Below are 19,764 nucleotides of genomic sequence, written 5' to 3'. Positions count from 1 at the left end.
GGGAGCGGCCCCTCCCCGGAGCCCCGGCGGCGGGCAGACGGGCCGCCGGCTCCTGGTGCAGCCTCCCGAGTCAGAGTTTTCTTTGGAAAGTTGCATTTATTTTCTTCCCTTGTCTGGGCTTCGCCGGAAAGGGGCAGGATGAGTCACCGCGGCGCGCACGGTCGGGTCTTGGGGGTGCCGGGCAGGGGGCCCACGGCCGGGACGCCGCAGGGTGCACGGGTCCCGCCAGCTTTCGTGGGGAAGAGCGAGGGAGCAATCCGGGGAAAGAAAGGGGACCGAGCTCTTTGGACGTTAGTCGCAGGGCGAGACTTTGGCAGAGTGGGCCCTGGGGAATGTGTGTTCTTGTGCCCCCTCTCCAGCCCCGCTGTCCCTTTGCGGAGGGCACAGGGGAGAGCGCTGCAGAGACCTCGTCTCCCCAAGCTCAGGTTCTCTAACAGCAGACAGGTGTGAGCTGGTGACCTGGGCATCCCCCGAAGCCTCTCAGCTAAAGGTGCAGGCGTTGGCAGCCCATTGGAGAAGCCCCCAGGAACCCGCAGGGCAGGGGCAAACCTTCCTGGTCTCCTATTGCCTCAGGCGATGGAGCCCAGGGGAGCTGCTCTTACCCTTGACCTCCCAAGTCAGCCTCCTTCCTGACACACTTTCAAGACCTGTTCAGCCTTTTTCCCTGGCCAGGGCCCTTCCCTGGTGCTTCCTCTTTCCCCAGGGGCCAGAGTTGGGTGTGGGGGTGGGTTTGGCATGGTGGACACCTGAGGAAGACTTGCCCTTGTCCTCTTACCAGACCTAGCCCAGCCGCTGCCTAGCTGCCCTAGAGTGTGTGGCTGGGCATTGCCAGTAGCCCAGAGTCCAGAGTGACCCTCCCTGGGTGCCTGGGGGCTTTTGGTCAGGGTTGGGGGAAAGCCCTGGGGCTTCTGGTCCCCTTCCCTGAAGCCCTTGGCAGGTCTTTCAGAGCCTTGGTGTGGGGCACAGGCTGGCATAGCGGGTGGAAGGGGTAGGCGAGGAGCTACAGGCTGTGTGGGAAGCCTGAGGAAAGCCACGGAGCGCCATGTCCTAGGACAGTGCTGGCGAACCTTTCAGAGCTGTCAGTGCTGCAAATAGCCCGCTGGGACACGCATGCCATAGGTTCGCCACCACTGTCCAAGGGTGTAAATGGGACACAATTCGAGGTCACAGGTCTTTGTGTAGGATCAGTCCGCCCTCTCATTCCTCTCTTATCTCCTCCCCATCCCTGTCCTGAAGCCAGGACTCTGTTGTTCTGCAAGTGCCTAGAAAATGGAGCTTGAGTCAGCCGGATGAGTCTGAAGATAAAAATACAGCTGTGGATGAATGTACAGCTGTGGAGCTACACGCCCCGATTTAGTGAATGTGTGCCAGGGGCAGATTTCCTATGCACTCTCGGAGTGAATTCCCCTGCCCTTCCTGGCTCTCCAACTAACCCTGTGGGAGGAAGAGCTGGCCAGTGAGCCTGTGTGGTCCACCCTGCCTCTGTTCAGCCACTGGGTAGTGGAGGGATGGTGTGCAGGTCAAAAGGGAACTCTCCGCCTATGCAAGGGCTGGACAGAAAGGCAGGGAGGGATGGTCAGAGGACTCTGGAAGTAAGGTTAACTTTGAGCAGTGTTACCTGGACCATTAGGACCTGACAGCACATTAGGGATAATGTGTCCGGCTGTCAGAAAGATGGGTTTATTATAGGGGCTGTTCCACTAGCTAGGCAAGTTGCTTAACCTCTTCCAAGCCTCTGTACCCATGGCTGCAAAATGGAAATGATGGTAATAATAATGATCGTATCTACTAGGTAGCTTTGTTATTTGTTAAATAAATTGTAACACATATAAATAATATTTGTAAACATATAACTCTGTATAATAAAGTAAAAATTATAGCTTTATTAACTAAAGCATGTAGAACACTTAACTATATGCCTGAAACATAGGACATGCTCAATAAATGCTTTATGGTACCAGGAATTGAACTCATGACCTCACACTTGCCTGGCAGGTGCTATGCTACTGAGCTATATCCCCAGCTAATGTTAAGTAGTATTAACTGTATTATGTATTTTGTTTGTTTTTGTTTTCTGAGACAGAGTGTATAGTTAAGGCTGGCCGTGAACTTACTGTATAGCCCAAATTGGTCTTAAACTCTCTAGACACAGCCTCCTGAATGCTGGGGTTACAGGCGTGCGCCACCATGCCTGGCAGTATTAACTGTATTATATCTCTCAGCTGTGATTGAATGCACAGAACACCCAGCCTAAGACTATTTTGGGGCCCTGCGCTTAAAAAAAAGGTCTGCTCTAGACTTCTCGAATCCCTGTTTCCTCCTGTAGAAGTTATGTGGCCTCTCTGTGTTTCAACTTTTTTTCTCTGTAAAAAGAGGAAAACAGTACCTACCTCACAGTATTTCGAGGATTAAATAAGCTGATGTAGGTAAACTCTGAGCAGCTGCTTGTAAAAAGAGCTTGATAAATGTCAGCTGCTGTTACTTGGTGACAAAGGAGGCAGTCGTTGTGGTTTAACTTAGAAACCCGTTCCTTCGCAAAGGATTACACCACATATAACCACATGTAAGCTGTGAGTGACATCCGCAGTGGAACTGTGGTCCCGTGTGAAGAACACCCCAGGACTGGACCTCTGACTTTCTCCCCTGTCCCTGTCACTACTGCATGACCTGCTTTGTTTTGTAATTAGTCTGAAACCTGCTACCCTGCTTACCTCCCAGGAGTGAATGCTGCAGGTTGGAGGAGTAGATGGAGAGCTGGAGACAAATCTATACCTGAAAGGTTAAGAGTCTTCTATGTGGAATGGTTACTTGGAGTTATTTTTAGGAAAACTGTCTAGGGAGGGTGCCCTGAAGTGAAGAGGGTGCCCTCTGCTCTGTCCTCTCTCCAGCCCATGGGATCTTTTGAGCTACTCTTGGAGTCCGGAGGAAAAACCCAGCCTCCCTTTCTTTGGCCACTCAGTAGCCCAGCTGCTGGACAGCAAGGGTAAAGACTGGATCAGTTGGTACCAGGCCCAGTATCTCAAAAGCTGATGCTACTGACTCCCAGCAACAGAGCTAGAGTGTTGAGCTTTGTGCAGTGTATCAAGTGTCCCTGCGTGGGGGCAGGGACTGGTGACAGAGCCATCACGGGATGGTCCTGATCCCTGGCCAGAACTTCCTGTTTAATCCCTTTTTCTACTATGTGGTCTGTGTTTCCTCCCCCATGGAAGAGGTCCACAGTTTGCCACCAACTCTGAATGACCATAAGGTGTCTGGCTTTGAGACAGGTCTATGCCTTTATTGGCTTTGGTTTCTTTGTCTGTAAAATGGACATATCACTCACCTCGCGAGGTTATGTTGTGGATCAAATAGAACGTATATTTAGCAAAGTGCCTACAGACAAGGTTGTTTGTTCCCCTTCCCTTCTTTGTTAATTCTGGATGTCACCCTCTCTGGGGGGCATTTCCAGATCCAGGCCAGACAGATTGCCCAGCCAAGGGGGATGCCCTTGGGAACAGCTGCCCACAGCAGCTCCTCTCTCCCCAGTGTGTGTCCTGTCAGCCCTCTGCCCCCCAGATTCTCTAATCACAAGTGTACTTTGAGCTGGCAAATAGTGTCCAAGCCAGGAGCACCTGGGACATCCCTAGGGATGTGGCAATGTAGACTTACACTCTGGCTTCTATTGCTGGAGAGAGTCAAGTACCCAGATGCTTCGAGTATGGCCCTGTCTGTGTCCTGGACTCAGTGGTCAAACCCCATGGGACATCCTTCCACCTACAAACCTGCTGTTGAGCACCCCGCCTTTTTGGGGTCTGGGCAGGGCCTGTGTGTTCTGCTTTCTAGGAGCCAAAAGCCTAGTCAGGGAGAAGGTGGTCAGGAAGGACGACAAATCAGAGACCCGAGGACCATGTGCAGTATCCAGCCCTGATGGTACCTGGCTCATGCAGTAGAGACTTGGAGGAGAAAGAAACATACTTGACTGCTTGGGTTCCACAAATCTCTAGAAGAGCTGGCCTCAGGTGCAAGGGAGAGGCCATTCAGGACAGGGAAGTAACCAGGGCAGGAGATCCCTTAGAGAGCAAAAATCAGTCCAGTGGATGAATCTCCCACCCTGGGTTCAGGAAGGCACGAGCACTCATCTAGGATGCACTAGCTGGGCCAGAGCTGAGATAAGAACCCAGACCTATGGTTTTGGATCCCATATTCTTCTGGCACACCTGACTGGGAGGGGCTGATAGGAAGGTAGGCAAATTTGGAAATCCTAGCTTCCAGGGGACCCATTTTATAGATATCAGCCCTTCCTGCCTACCAGGAGCCCTGAGCATGTCCCAACTCTTAAGTCCCAACTCTGTGGACATGGATCTGACCACTTTCATCACCTCTGGCACATTGATTGCATTTTTTTCTCTTCTGCTAACGGGAGCTGTAGCCAGTTATTTCTATATCACCAGCATCTTTATAGTAAGCTTGCACATAATTGGGACTCAGTAAGGGCGAGTGGGTGGTTCGCAGTGCTCTTGGATATTCCTTTAAGCAAGACCGGGTCACATACTGAGGTTGCTTCTTCCACGGGTGGGCCAGCTCAGATTCCTTAATGGAGTCTTTGTTGGGTGGACTCTAACCTTGCTCACCAGGAAGTGCCTGGGTTTGTTTTTGTTTTTTTTTTTTGAGTGACATGTCCAAAGCCCTGACTGGGACCCAAGAGAGGACCCTCTGATTAGAGATGAGGCTGGTCACATCCTTGAGGTTGTCAGGGCTGATGGAGCCCTAGAGGCGGGGCATGCAGAGCTGGGGCCAGCACCCAGGCTGGCGGTCCACCCTGGGCACTGCTGGGGCGTGGTTTGCCTCACATGCGCATGCCACTGGTGTCTTTCCTGTGTACCTTACATCCCGAGGGAGGCTGGCTGAGGGAGAGGACCAAGATTGGCTGTGATGGGTGGGGAGAGCTGCCTGGTCTGGCCAGGCGACTGGCACGGGTCAAGTTCAGCGGGAGGGAGGCCACTCAGGTTTCACTGCAGGGCCTGTAGGAAGGGGTGGGAGGAGGTAGAGGGAACTTCCCAGTTGCCTGCAGTCTGAGTCGGACTCTCTGCTTCCCCTTCATGGTCTTCTTCCCCTAGCCCAAGAACACAGGAGTTTTTGATACTCTGAATTTATTGTGACCCAAGGAGAGAAAGAATTTAGTTAGTAATTTCTGCCAGGAACAGAGTCCAACTCTGGGAGGGAGTAGGAAAGAGAGCAGTTCTGTCCCCAGACCTCCTGTGCACTGGCTCAGTTTCAGGTGACCCTTGGCACTCCGGTCGTCCTGGATAGGGTAGGTGCAGCTGGGGAGACCTGCATCAACTTCCACCTGCCCTTCCTCCGTGAGAGACCCGGAAACCCCTTCCTAACACCTCGAGGCTTGAGGAGCTCTCAGCAGGCACCTGTGCACGGAGAGCCACCACCTGAGGAACCTTAGACTAGTTCTTATCTTACATGTGTGGAAACTGGGTCTCAGAGAGGTGAAATGGCTTGTCCAAGCTACGCAGCTCTAGGTGTTGCTGAAACAACTACACTTCCCTGGCTCCTGGTTCAAAGTGCATTCCAGAATGTTCAAATGACTCCAAATTTGCTGTTATTTGTGCAACCTTGGGCATGCTAATTAAGTTCCCTGAGATGGAGATTTTCATCCTGTGAAGAAGAAATCTTGAATGTCTCCTTTGTAGGACAGCGTGCATTGTGTAGATTATTAGAAAGCTCTGAGCTCCTGACACGAGCCGCACACCTCCTGCACGTCGCCCAGTAGGACCACTGTCCCTGTGGACAGGAACCGGCCTGTCTCACATGTGGGGGGATCTGTCCCACTCCACACCCCTCTCTGCCTTCCCACTCCTGGCAGGTCTGTGGCAGCGAACCCTCCTCACCTGTTGGGGCCAGCACCTGTGGAGCCGCTGGGGCGGCAGGTATGTGTATGTGTGTGTGTGGGGGAACCAGCACCTTATGTGTGTGCAGGGAGTGGAAGCAGGGAAGAAAGGCAGAGTTGGTCTTCCCAACTGCTGTGTTTGGAAAGGAGAGAGTCCCCTCCCAAGAATCTTCCTGTCCCATCCTTTTATCTCAAACACACTGTGTGCCCTTGAAGTAGGTGGCAAACTCTTGTTGGTTGGTTTTGTTTTCTCAGTGCTGGGGAAGGAACAAGCTCTGTGCCTGAGCGACATCCCCAATACCAAGTCAGTGGTATGAAGTGAAGTTTCCTCGCCTACACTAATCATACCCACCTCATCCGGTGGTGGGAAGATTAAAACTCTTGGAAGACTGCCTGGCACGCATAGGGTAAACATTGCTGCTAATGCTGTTATTAATTGTAGAGGAGGAAACTGAGGCTTGGGAGGTCAAGCAACAAGGTCATGCAGACGTGTGTGGCGGAGCTGGCATGCAGGCTCAAGTCCACCCACTCCCAGCCCTGGGTGACTCTGGAATCTGCCTGGGCCCAGAGGCCATGGCACCAGGGGAAGAGGGCTCCTGGCTGAGGAGGGCTGCTCGTCTGTGCAGAGGCCGTGTCCCCATGACCTTGGGTGGCTGCTGTTTTTAGAAGCAAAGTCTGGTTGGAGAACCCAGGTGCCTGGGACCAGAATGTGTCTGTGCTGTCATGGTAGGATGGCCAGGTGACCTTGGGAAGGGTGCATTGGCCTCAGTTTAGACTGGCTGGGCCCGTGGCCAAGGTGAGGGTCAGACCAGACCCAGGACCCCAGTCCCTGGACTGGGGAGGGGAGGGAGACACACCAGTGTGGCAGCCCCGTTCTTCTCCCTCTCCTCCCCTCCCCCCAGTCTCCTCCGGCATTTGTTTCCTTTCCGAAGCTGGATGGGGCTCTCAGACAGGGCAACAAAAGCAACTTTCCTCCAAGCCACTGCCACCTGTTGGGTTTTCACACATTGGGGTGAGTGGGGGGAGGCAGCCGTTGCCCTTTTCCCAGTGTCTGTGGTGTGGCCCCTCTGCGCCCCCAGGGCTTGAGATTCTATTTGCTGCCCCAAGTGACAGGGCTCAGGAGCCCGAGGGGGTGGGGGCCAGCAGCAGCTGGAAGGGGAATTGAGTGGGAAGGGGCTGGCGCTGGCAGCCGGGAGAGAGTTTGATGGATTACTCCGCAGGCCGAGAGGTTTCTCCCTAATCCCCCTTTGTGTCCCGGCCTGCAGCCCCTCACTCTCTCTTGACAAGCTGCTAAGCAGAAGGCTTCCAGTCCGGGGGAAGAAAAGGCTGCTCAGCGGGGTGAACTCTAAATCCTCAGCCTCCAGGCCTGGGGGAGGCCAGGGCTAGGGAGCAAGTCTTGGGGTGGGGGCTGAGGCTGGGGCCCCTTCTGCACTGCAGGCCCTTGTTCTTTCCTAGGAGTCCCTCGGAGGTGGAGAGGTCTCAAGAAACCATGTCCTCAGGTGTGGCCTGGAGCCCTAGTGATGTGATGGGGCTCAGCTACTGTTACAAATCATGGTTGCATTGTTTTGGGGCAGGAGTGGTTTAGTGAAGCAGAGGCCTCACTGCTTTGGAAATATTTGGGTACCAGTGAATCAAAGACCAAAGGGGTGGGAGGCCCCAAGCCTGTATATCTTCTGCCGTGTTCCTCTCCTAGCAGGCCAGGTACTAGGCAGGAATTCCCAGCAGTTCAGCCACCCTGCCACAGGGGCTGTGTAAGGTTGGGGGATCGTAGCTTCCAGCTTCTGAGGGCACCTGTGTTCAGGCCTCCAGGCAGGATGTCCTAGGGCAGGATGTTCTGGGATGACCCAGGAGAGCCACCCTGAAGGGGTGGGGTGGGGTGTGGACCCCCGGCCCTGAGGCTGGGGGGGGGTGCAGCTGTTGGGTGCTGATGGACAGACCCTCACCTGAGTGGTGGGCATCCATGCCCTAGCCTGGAAGAGCCCTCCTTAGAATTCAGTCTTTCCACGCCTGGCCGGGGGTGTGACAGCCTTGGTGGGGTGCTAGGGAAGCTGACAGGGGTGAACCCACCCCTTTCTTCAGCTGAGTCACTGCTCCTGGAGGCCAGCTTCCCCCGTGCCCAGTCGTCTCCCCCTCTGGAGAGCGTGCTTCGCGCTCCTGGGAGCGTGTGAGAAAGTGGCCGGCCTTTGTGAGTATGGAGGGGGACGCAGGGTCCCCGAGCCGCGGGGTCAGGGAGGGGGCTGCGGCCGTTTGATGTGCCTGGGCAGGGTGTGGGGACGCTGGCCTGCATAAAGAGGCCATAGAATTGCTGCCTGACACTGGCCCCGGGCGGGGGCCACCCCAGCCGGCTCCCTCTGGCCTCTGTCTATCAGGAGGGACTCTGCAGCCCCCCAGCCCCACCTCTGCCTCAAGGGGTGGCAGGAGCCTCTTTGAAAGTCCTCAAAGGCCTCTTTATATGTCCCTGTGACCCTCCCTTCCCTCAGGGAGCTAGCAGGGAGTGGGCTCCGGTCGCCTTTTCTCCGCCTCCTCCACTCTGTCTTTTGAATTTTGGACAAAGTTCAGGCCAAGTTTGTTCCTGCTGCTCAGTTTCATTTCCCAAACTGCCTGCTGGGGTCCAGACCGAAAAGGGGGTGTTCCAGGCCTGGAGGGTCTGTCCAAGCCCCTCTGCTTCCAGCCCTGTGAGCTGCCGCCTTTGAGGCTGAGCTAGGGATTCCCTGGGTGCCTGGGGTAGGGGTGACATAGGGGAAAATGTAACTCTCAACCTGCCAGATGTCAGATAGGCTGCTCAGTTTGTATCTCCCAAGGTTGAAGAATGAATTCTAAGGAACTAGGGAGGTTAAGAGTAGGAAAGATTTGAGAGATAGCTCCTGAGAGACAAGAGGTGACCCCAAAGTGGGTTGCCACTGAGACCGCCTCTCCAACAAAGTTTTATAAAGAAAATCACCAGGTGGGCACAAAATCACGATGCAAGTACAAGGTGGGTCAAACTATGATCAGCCAATAAGGTTACAAGTATAGCCACTTAGCTAATACTTATCCATAAGAGAGGCAGGTCACATAGCAAGGGTATGTGGAAAGAACAAAGGCATTTTTCGGAAGGGGTGGGTCCGGATGCTTTGGTCACCCACCTGGGTGACTGATGCCTATCTGGACTTTACTGGACCAGGTGGTACCAGTTATAGTATAATTCCAAGTTACTGCTTATCCCTTAGGGGAGGCGTGTAGGCCTGGACAATGCATCTTTATCTTGAGGCCTGGTCTTCTTCAGAGGTGCCTCCACCCACAATGCTGATGTCTTTATTTTTTCTGACTTCGTTGACAGCCCTGTCTTTCTGCGACTGTGTATTAACTTCCATCTAACTTAGCTGCCCATAGTAGGGGGACAACTTAGGTCTTTTCCCACCACTTACACACCTATTCTCCCATATTCATTCATTAGGCATACACGTCCCAGGTCCTTTTACTTGCTGGGGCTGGAGCCCAAGGCTTGTGAAAGAACCCCAACCTGCCCTGGGGGTGCTATGTGTTGGGATGTCCAGAGCTGGGCCAATAGATCCAACTTCCCTGACCTTGCCCAGGGCCCTTGGTCCCTCTAGGCTTCAGTTTGGGTCTCTGGGGCTGAGGAAGGGTGGGCCAGGGTGCAGCCCCAGGAAAGTTCCTGGAGAGGTTTGCAACCTGAGAGGAGCTCACTCTCCTGGAAGGCTGCCGCTGTTCTCAACTTTCCTGGAGGGCAGCCTCTCCACTTCTCTCCTCTTCCCGCCCCCTCCTCTCCAGGTGAGCATTCCTGGCGGCTCTCCTGGTTGATCTTCTGTTTGCCAGCTACACAGAGTACTCAGAGAGCAGTGGGGGCAGGAGGATTTGAGTTCAAAGCGGCTCTGAGACCAGAGTGGAATAACGAGAGTTAGACCCAGTCCCCTGGCCCATGTTCCTGCTCCAGAAGTCAGGGGAGCTCCCCAGACCTGGAGCAGGTGTGGCCACCAGCGATCTGTCATTTCCAAGCATGGATGAGAAAGGTGCTTGGGGCTTAGGACCAGTGGAGGCTGGGAAAGTGGCATGGAACCATTTCTTGTTCCAGGGCCTGCTGAGCCTGGGAACCAGGCAGGGCCTGGGCTCTTTTTGTGGTGCCCAGGAAGAAGACCTTGGAGGGAATGGCTAGCAGCTGGAGTTGGCATTGTGGCACCTGCAATGGGAAGTGGGGGAGACTGAGGCATGGGGGATATGAAAGTGGGGCTTTGGAGGACAGGGAATTCCTCTTGTGATTCTGAGCTGGGAAGGGTAAAATGTAGGGGTGGCAGGAATGCCTGGACCCCCAGGGCAGAGTAGACAGGAAAAAAGGGAGGACGGGCTCTGCAACCTAAAATGAGAGGGGGTGCCCAAGCAGGGCTGCCAGACTGCCTACTTCCTACTGGACTCCTTTCAGTGAATTCTTCCTAGGCCCAGCCCCCAGTTACCTGGTTAAGGGCCTCCCACAGGAGGGAGGCTGCTCCACACTCCTCGGCTGTGGGAGTGTGGGGGGAATTCCTCTGCTCACCTCTCAGTCTCCCCGCCCCCCCCCCGCCCCCCGCGGGCTTAGAGAGGTCCTGCTCCTGAGGGAGAGGACTGAGGGCTGGGGAAGGCAGGTGCTGTGATCCGTGGTCCCTGGACAGCTGCAATTTATTTTAAACAAGGAGTAGCGTGGACTTGAGGGCGGGTTGTGGGTGAGGCTGTCTGACAAAGTCTCTGTTTGCCCAGGGAGGACCTGGTTCCCTGGGATATTCAGTGCAGGTGAGTGTTCCTGGCCCTCCCAGACTGAGGGCAGGGAGTGGAGTGGGCTGCACATCTTGTGCCCCAGAACCCCTCCCTCCAGGCTGCGTAGCTCCACCCTTTGGTCACCACTTTCCCTCTGAGATCTTGGGAAATGCAGCGGCCAGGAGCGGTCCATCCACTTGAACACCCAGGTCTGGTTTCCAGGACCTCCCTTTTGGGACTGTGTGGGTCAGTGTTTTATACTCCTCCCTCTGCCACTCCTCTAAGAGTCCCTCCTCTTTCCAAAGGCTGGGGACTTGGGGGAGGAGTCCCCCAGCGCCCAGCCTTACCCCAAGTCCCTTCTTTCCTGGTTTGCCAGCCGCAAAACGCGAAAAGGTGGTCGGGCAGTGGACAGCTGGATTGATTTCAGAGAGCACCGGCAACATGCTTTGTAACGCGCAGGACTGCATGAGACTCCTTGCTCCTTGAAAAGATAAAGGAAGTGGAAACACCTCTTATTGTGAGATGCTGGGGTGGGCGAGGGGATGGGTGAGGAGGTGGTGGCCTGCCAGGGGACTAGAACCAGCCCTTAGCCACTGCGGTCCCTGCACAAGAGTAGCTGCTCTTCAGCATTTGTGGGATAGACGCGGGAGGAAAGGAAAGGCTGTGCAGCCTGAGTGGTGGAAAGTTTTGTCCTCTGCCTGTTTTGGGATTGATGACAGGGTGGGGGCCTCTTACCTGCCTGCTGTTCCTTCTCTTTCTCCTCTGCCTCCTCTTCTTCTGCTCCTCCTCTTTTTTTTTGCTTCTTGAAATGGGGTCTCACAGTGTAGCCATGGGGCCTCCAACCCTGATCCTTCTGCTTTAGTCTCCAAGTGCTTGATTACAGGTGTGGGCCCCATGGCTGGCTTTTCTGCACCTCTTCTGATAGTTGACTTGATTTCCCTTTTTTTTTTTTTTTTTTTTTTTTTTTTTTTTTTTTTTTTTTACTGGCAATTGAATCCGGCCCAGCACCTTTGCATTGAGCTATTTCCCCAGCGGGTTTTTGTGGGTTTTTTTTTGGTACTGGGAATCAAATTCACGACCTCAAGCTTGCCAGGCAGTCACAGTGCTGCTGAGCTATATCCTCGGCAACTTTTTAAGATTTTTCAAATTTTTGAGACAGGGTCTTACTAAACAGCTAAGTTACCCAGTCTGTGATGGAAGTTGCAGTTCTCCTGCCCCAGCCTCCCACCATGCTGAGATTACAGATGTGCACCATCACACCTGGCTAATTTTCCCTTTCATAGTTACCTCTAAGCAGAGCACACTGCAGTGGGTAGAAGCAAGGAAGGAAGACCTGGAGGCTACCTGCTGGCCCACAGCAGCCCCACAGCACGGTCCTTGCTGCTGGTGCACTGGAGGGAGTGTGGGAACTTCTCCGCTGAGAATGGAACTCCGTGAGGAGTAGGGAAAGGCTGCCCAGGAAGTGGCAGGGTGCCCTGCTAGCTCAGGGGTCACTGGCGTCATCACAGGTCCGGCTGGGCGGTGTGGTTACATGCCCCTGTGCGATCGGGACCTGGGAATGACCCCACTGCTCTCACGGCTCAAGGTTAGACAGTCACTAATGGGTGGGACCGTCTGTGCCCCCATGCACGGTGAACCTGGGGAGAAGCTCATGGGAGAGGTTTTCTGACCTAGATCACCAAGGATTTCCGTAACAGGTTGAAACCCAGCCCAGCAAACCACAGCCTTTCCTCCCTTCCCCTCTGTCCCTGCCCTGGGGTGGGGGTTGTGGCGCAACACAGCCCAGGACCTGAAGGTGCAGAATCGGAAGTGTCACTTTCAACAAAGGGGAATTGAGCAGCCACCTCTGGGAGTTGGAGAGAGAAGAGCAAATAACCCAGGCCTGGCAGAGGCAGAGGGTCCCTGGGGCCCCCTGGAGAGCCAGGCCTGGGCAACTGAGAATTGAGTTCATTTGATTTTGGTTTTCCTTACTAATAGACAAGGGTTATTGCAGAGATATTCTAAAACAGAAAATAACTGGCATCTGCTTGGTCCTGGGGTGCGCTGAGGTTTAAAAATCATATTTACTTCGTTAATTATGTCAGCCTTCAGCTAATATTAACATGCATTTCCTGACTGGGCAGCCAGGGGCAGCACCGAGGAGCCAGGGCCACATCACTGGGCTGTGAATGAACAGGATTCTGAAAATTCAGGGCAAATCCTGGAGACCCAGCTCCTAGGACCTAACACTCCATGTGCCTGTGATCGTCCTGCCCTTTTAGGACCCCACTGGCAAGATGTGTCCCCACCGAGGCACTGCGTGATAACAGGTGTTTAGCGTGGACTGAAACGCTGGACCTGCACCAGAGGACCGGCAGAAATGGGTGTCTGGCTGACTCCTAGGCCTTTGGCCGCAGCAAGAAGAAGCAGCATCTGGAGCAGGGCTGGGACAAGGCCGTCGTGGAGTGCGTGCCCCTGACCGGCCTCCAGAGCCTGACCGCCTGGCCCACCATGGTCCAGAGGCTGTGGGGGAGCCGCCTGCTGCGGCATCGCAAGGCCCAGCTCCTACTGGTCAACCTGCTTACCTTTGGCCTGGAGGTGTGCCTGGCTGCAGGCATCACCTACGTGCCACCCCTGCTGCTGGAAGTGGGGGTGGAGGAGAGGTTCATGACCATGGTGCTAGGTGAGTCACTCTGCCTGCCTGTGCACCTGGGATATAGGCAGGCAGCAGTTCCTGGGAGCAGCTGGGAAGGGGAGTGGCTGCTGTCTGTCTCTGTACCTGTTGGGCAGATGCTGCCGGGCAGCAGGGTGACCCTGGGCCATGGAGTGCTCCCAGAGAGACGAGTTCAGGAACGTAATAGTGTAGGCACCTCTGTATCCCTGTACACTGCCTGGGTCCTGGGAGATGCCGGAGAAACTGTTCCCAGCCTTTGTCTCGCCCTTCTGTAACTCTAGTCTGTAATCTCATTTATTCCTTACAACCCCCCCTGAGGTGGTCGTTTTACAGAGAGGGAAACAGGCCTGTGAGAGGATAGGTGAGTCTTAGCTTGGCTAAGACTCAGCCCTAGCTTGTGGTGCTGACTAGGAGAGCTAGCACTTGACCAGGATCCCCGCTGGGACGGGGCAGGGGTGGCTCACTGTACCAGGTACTTTGCCACAGCCACTGCTGACAAGTGGTTGCCAAGGGATGACACCTCCCAGCCCTGGGAAGAGGAGCCCTGTCAGATGCAGAGTCTAGAGTCAGAATCCAGGGGACACCCCACCCAGCCTTTGCCTAAGTGTCACTTCTCAGGTGCTCTGTGCCTTACTTTCCCCATCTGAAAATGAGAGCCCTAGTAACACCTGTGTTATGAAGAGTAAGTTAGAGAGTCCGGGTGAAGACCGAGCCCCAAGTCTGACGTTGCGTCATCATTTCCATCCTTCTGGAGGAGCCCGCTCCCCTTGCCCCCTGCGCCGTCTTTGTCCCGGCCCCTGACATTGACTCATCTACTTGCCCTTCTTGCAGGCATCGGGCCAGTGCTGGGCCTGGTCTCTGTCCCGCTCCTGGGCTCAGCCAGTGACCAGTGGCGTGGACGCTATGGCCGCCGGAGGCCCTTCATCTGGGCTCTGTCCCTGGGTGTTCTGCTCAGCCTCTTCCTCATCCCGAGGGCGGGCTGGCTGGCGGGGCTGCTGTGCCCGGATGCCAGGCCCCTGGAGCTGGCCCTGCTCATCCTAGGCGTGGGGCTGCTGGACTTCTGCGGCCAGGTGTGCTTCACGCCACTAGAGGCCTTGCTGTCCGACCTCTTCCGGGACCCAGACCACTGCCGCCAGGCCTTCTCTGTCTACGCCTTCATGATCAGCCTTGGGGGCTGCCTGGGCTACCTCCTGCCCGCCATTGACTGGGACGCCAGCGCCCTGGCCCCCTACCTGGGCACCCAGGAAGAGTGCCTCTTTGGCCTGCTCACACTAATCTTCCTCACCTGCGTGGCAGCCACGCTGTTTGTGGTTGAGGAGGCAGTGCTGGGCCCATCTGAGGTAGTGGAAGGCCTGTCAGTATCCTCTGTGTCCACATACTGCTGCCCGTGCCGGACCCGCTTGGCTTTCCAGAGCCTGGACGCCCTGTTTCCTCGGCTGCACCAGCTCTGCTGCCACATGCCCCGGACCCTGCGCCGGCTCTTTGTGGCTGAGCTGTGTAGCTGGATGGCGCTCATGACCTTCACACTGTTTTACACGGACTTCGTGGGCGAGGGACTGTACCAAGGTGTGCCCAGAGCTGAGCCCGGCACCGAGGCCCGGAGACACTATGATGAAGGTAAGGCCTCATAGCCCAAAGAGGCTACCCTCCAGGGGACATTCCAGGGCTGGGAGCTGTGCGTAGCCTGGCCCCAGCTTCTCCATCTGGAAAGGCAAAGGGACCCATGTGCAGATGGTTCTGCTCTGAATTCAGTCAGACTCATTTGACAGAAGGAAAAGTGTAGCTCATTCAAGGCCCAAAGGGATTGGAGGAGTCAAAGCTGGACTTCAGGTCTGGCTGGCCACCGCTTCAGATTGACCCTTGCTTCCCTGCCGACTTTCGAGATAACTCTGGAAATATTCTAGAGCATTGACTTTGCTTGTTTCTGTTTGTGGTGGAGGGGATCAAAATCAGGGTCCTGCACAGGCCCAGCAGGCGCTGTCCTACGGGGCTATACCCCCAGCCCTGGGACGCCACCCTGAAGCCTGTACTGTCTTTGTGCTCCCTCTCGCCGTGTTGTCCCCAAAGCTCATCTGTCCATCTTGGAACAGCTTCTCCTGCCCTTCCCCACCAGCTTTGGCCACGTCTGCTGAGGGTCAGTGGCTGAACCTGGTGCCCACTGCTGCGGGTGGAGTGGAATGGGCCCTCGGGAATGGGAGCTCTGCCTCTGTCCCCGGCTCCCCCAACAGTTCCCTGGGTGCCCAGGAGGGTGCAGGACCCTTAACCTGGCTCTCTCTGCCCCCCAGGTGTGCGCATGGGCAGCCTGGGGCTTTTCCTGCAGTGCGCCATCTCCCTGCTGTTCTCCCTTGTCATGGACCGGCTGGTACAGCGGTTTGGCACCAGAGCTGTCTACCTGGCCAGCGTGGTAGCTTTCCCTGTGGCCGCCGGTGCCACGTGCCTGTCCCACAGTGTGGCCGTGGTGACGGCCTCAGCTGCCCTCACTGGCTTCACCTTCTCAGCCCTGCAGATCCTGCCCTACACGCTGGCCTCCCTCTACCACCGAGAGAAGCAGGTAGGAGAAGCAGTGCTTGTCACGGTGCTTGCCTCGCTGCTGGCCAGTGGGAGAGGGGACTGGTGTCTAGCCAGGGCTGCGGGAGGTGCTGTCTGTGCGGAGGAAGCTCATCTCAGCCCCGGGCCAGAGGCTTGGGCGGAAGAAGAGTACAGATTAGATTCTGGGAATGACTTCCTGGCCTTGGGACTGTAAACCACTTGAGTGGATGATTGCAGGAAATGCAGAATCCTTCCCCAAGAATCCTGAAGACTAAGGCCGGCGGGAGCCCTCGGTCTGGCCTGCACTGTGCAACAAGGGACGGGGGGAGGGGGGGGCCTGCATGGAGTGACTTTGGGGCCACCTGGCTTCAGCAGATGGCATTGGGAATGGTGTGGCCTGAGCCACTCCTCTCCTTCCCAGGGAGAGGTAATGTGACTGCCTGTGTCCTGCTCTGGTCCCAGCTGGCAGTAACCCCCTCCGACCCTCTTTCTTCTAACTCTTTGTTCTTTTCCTGCCTCCCTCCTCTGCCCGTCCCTTCCCTCTTCTCCTTCCGTAGATAGTAGCCTGACATACCAGCTCCTCTCACCCGGGCACTGTGTGAGTTGGGGAAACCTGATCCAGGCAGTGTGGTCACTGTTGTCCCCTCCACTGAGCTCACTGAACTACAGCCCCGCCTGTAGGACCCCCCTCCCCCGGAGCTTCCAGAGTGTGGTGCAGACCCAACCCTGCCCTGGCAGGACATGAAGTGGGTAGTGCAGAAATTCATAACTGACAGACTGGTTTGCTCAGGCTTGGGTAAGAGACCCTGGTCTCTGAGACCCTGACTGGCCCCTTTGTCACCTCTCCTCTCTTCCTGCTCTGGGCTGGCAGCTTGGGGGCCAGGCCCGAGCACATGCAGTTATGCCAAGGGACAGGCTGGGCCCAGCTCGCTTCTCTGTACCCAGGGCCTCTCTAGGCTTCAGCCTTACTGGTCCTTCCTGTGTTGGCAGTCAGAGAGGAGACGTCCCAGGAGGCTCATTCCAACAGCAGTCGACGGCCAACTTGGCCTTGTGTGCCATCTGCCTGTCCTTTGCCACTTGTTGAGCTGAGTGATGGGCTGTGGGCTTCCCTGGTATCAGGTTGGCGCTCTGCCATGGCTCCTGGCTCGCTCGTGTAACCAGCTCAAACAGCCTTCTGTGCTAGACACCGCCTGGCACCCACAGCAGTGTGGATAAGGCCTGGCCTTGTCCTTCAGTAGGAGGCCGGGTCACTGAGGCAGAGCAAGGGTGGGGAGCGTGAGCAGATGGGGTCTCAGATCCAAGGCAGACAGCCGGAGGGAAGGGAGAGGGGCTGCAGCATTAGGCCCAAGGCTGGGGCAAGGACCTCACGACGGGCAACTCCACGGGACCCCAGAGGGGCAGGGCCTCACTCGGCAGTGCGACAGGGATTTCTGATGGCCAAGTGGACAGACAGGAAGAGGGCAGCGGGCGCCTGGGTAGGGTTTGGGCCTCCGAGCCCCTCCTTTGGGTTTTGCTGTCCTGTTCTCTTGACTCCTCCACCCTTGAGCACCCGGCACTGGAGATTGAACCCAGGGTCTTCTCACAAAGCTACATCCTCAGCCCTTTTTAAATTTTTTAGTTTGAGATAGGGTCTCACTAAGTCTTTACCTTGCCCAGGCTGAGCTTGAACCTGTGAGTCGTGTTTCAGCCTCCTGGGAGGAGTGCTGCGATTAGAGGTGTGTTACTGCTGCATCTGACAGTTCTGGTTTCTGATTTGTCCCCGCTCTGCCCTGCTGTCATCTCCCACTCCTGAGGGGGGGCCTAGACCCAGCCCAAGCAGGCCTGGTTTCTGACCTGCTGCCTGTGTCAGGCGACCCCAGCCGGGTTTCTTTCAGCCTCTGAAGCCCAGGGCCTGGTCTCACAAGTGGGGACCCCAGTGCCAGGCTGTACACCTGTCCTCATCCCTCTTTCTCACCCCCAGGTGTTCCTGCCCAAATACCGAGGGGACCCTGGAGGCGGTGGCAGTGAGGACAGCCTTGCAACCAGCTTTCTGCCATCCGGAGCACCCTTCCCCAATGGACATGCGGGTACCGGCAGCAGCCTGCTCCCAGCTCCAGCCGCGCTGTGCGGGGCCTCAGCCTGTGACGTCTCTGTGCGAGTAGTGGTGGGTGAGCCAAGCGAGGCCAGGGTCGTCCCAGGGCGGGGCATCTGCCTGGACCTCGCCATCCTGGACAGCGCCTTCCTGCTGTCCCAGGTGGCCCCGTCGCTGTTTATGGGCTCCATCGTCCAGCTTAGCCAGTCTGTCACTGCCTATATGGTGTCAGCTGCAGGCTTGGGTCTAGTGGCCATTTACTTTGCTACCCAGGTAGTATTTGACAAGAGCGACTTGGCCAAATATTCTGTGTAGAGGGTTCCGAATACTGAGGGAGGCCCTGCCTCAGCGGGTCCCAGCTCTCCAGTGGGGGGCTCCAGAGCCTCCCTGCTGCCAAAGTGGTTTGGCTCTCTGCTGCCACCCCGTGGCTGTGTGGTGCATAGCCTCGGATGGGGCCTGAGGCTTCCCTAGCGTCTTCCCAGTCTCTAGGGCTGGCTGGCGGCTTCCCAGCTGGTTTTCAGTTGCCTCTGGCGGGGAGCCAAAGGCAAGATAGCTGATTAGCTCCGTGCACTGGAACGCAGGACTCTGTAGGGGGTCCCCCAGGCTCAGCACCTAGTTGAGGTACACTCAGAGAAGATAACAGAATATACTCAGCCACCTGGCGTCCCACCTCCAAGCCCTGGGATCTTGCAGCCCCCAGCGTGTTGCCAAGTGTTGCTCTTGCGTGGGAGTTTCTGGTGGAAACGCTCCTCTCCAGCATTAGAAAGAGGAAGCTGTTTGTAGGAAGAGTCCCAAGGGACGGGGCGACACCGTGTGGCCCGCAGCGCTGCCTCCCTGCGGATTCCCCTGCCTCCGCCTGTTGTTAGGACACAGCTGGGGGCCCTGGGTTGCCATCATGGGGACACCCAGGACTTTTAAGTATTTAACTTATTTATTGAACAAAGCAGAAGGGAAGGAAAGCTGTTCCTCGCTCTTCTGTGTTGGTGTCCAGGAGTTGGGTAGAACGAGAGCCTCAGTAACTGCGTCTCCCCACATACTGATCATTCCCTGGGGTGATGGGTCTGGCCCCCAAAAATGCCTAAACTAGGACCTTGGAAGCTCTACTCACCTGAGTTGATACCCAGATGTCCTTACCCAGAGCTGGGAGGTTATAGGAAAGTGGCGGGGACCCTGGATGTCCCTAATCTCTTGTTTCTCACCCCAGCCTGACTCCCCCGGGTCCCCTCTGTTCCCCAGAGGGCTGGGCTGATGACGACACTGCCCTCCCCCCCTCCCCAGCTCTCCCCACTGGCTCCACAACCTGTTTGGGGCCATTGCGGGACCAGAAGCACAAGTGTGGTTCCTCGAGCCTTTGACCAGCTCAGCCCCCAGGGTGCATCTGTGCTCGGGAATCTCACAGCAACTCAGGAGCACCCCTGCCTGAGCCCAGGAGCTCCTACCGCTCTCGCTCGGGGATTAAGTGCCGTTTGCAATAATGTTATGTCTTATTTATTTAGCGGAGTAAATATTTTATACTGTATATGAGTAATCAGAGTATAATGTTTATGGTGATGAGATTAAAGGTTTCTTATATGTTTAATTGTATGTGTCTGTCTTTTCTAAGGGAGGGAAAACCAGATCTCAAATCATTTTGTCTTGAACTCCTTGTTCTGGGAACCCTAAGCTTTTGGTCACTTCAGTTTCCATATTCTACCAGCAGATGGTGCCATAGCACATCATTCTTGACTGGTGATTTGTGGACTGGAGGAAGAGGTCCAAGGGCGGGAGAGTAGAGATGTTTTCTTTTTCGGAGGACGCCCGGAGGACGTTGGAGCAAACTCCCATCATCATCACAGCAGGAGAATAGGGAATGCACCTTGCAGGTGCCTGGTGAGGATTTGAACACCACTATGCCCTGGTCCCATGCTG

At 55.9% G+C, this 19,764-nt stretch overlaps 1 protein-coding gene across 7 annotated transcripts in view; it reads left to right on the top strand.

Annotated features, from left to right (window-relative positions):
- Slc45a3 (solute carrier family 45, member 3) overlaps window positions 1-19,435 on the top strand; it is a 19,905-nt gene extending 470 nt beyond the window's left edge. The window contains exons 2-8 of one of the 7 annotated variants that reach the window (XM_013522940.1): window positions 5,855-5,918; window positions 6,134-6,285; window positions 10,980-11,120; window positions 12,865-13,265; window positions 14,088-14,873; window positions 15,542-15,807; window positions 17,746-19,435. In XM_013522940.1, the coding sequence (XP_013378394.1) occupies window positions 13,094-13,265; window positions 14,088-14,873; window positions 15,542-15,807; window positions 17,746-18,171 (1,650 nt within the window). In that variant the 5' untranslated portion in view covers window positions 5,855-5,918; window positions 6,134-6,285; window positions 10,980-11,120; window positions 12,865-13,093 and the 3' untranslated portion in view covers window positions 18,172-19,435. Of the gene's footprint in view, window positions 1-5,854; window positions 5,919-6,133; window positions 6,286-8,285; window positions 10,640-10,662; window positions 10,850-10,979; window positions 11,121-12,864; window positions 13,266-14,087; window positions 14,874-15,541; window positions 15,808-17,745 lie in introns of those variants that run through there. The other 6 variants (XM_013522943.1, XM_013522930.1, XM_013522934.1 and 3 more) reach the window with 6 other exon arrangements.
- Window positions 19,436-19,764: the final 329 nt, after the last annotated feature.

The sequence above is a fragment of the Chinchilla lanigera genome, unplaced genomic scaffold, assembly GCF_000276665.1.
Source record: "Chinchilla lanigera isolate Chin_1 unplaced genomic scaffold, ChiLan1.0 scaffold00005, whole genome shotgun sequence".
Lineage (NCBI taxonomy): Eukaryota > Metazoa > Chordata > Mammalia > Rodentia > Chinchillidae > Chinchilla > Chinchilla lanigera.
Note: the sequence above shows the minus strand (reverse complement) of the source record. Positions and strands in the feature narration are given on the sequence as shown.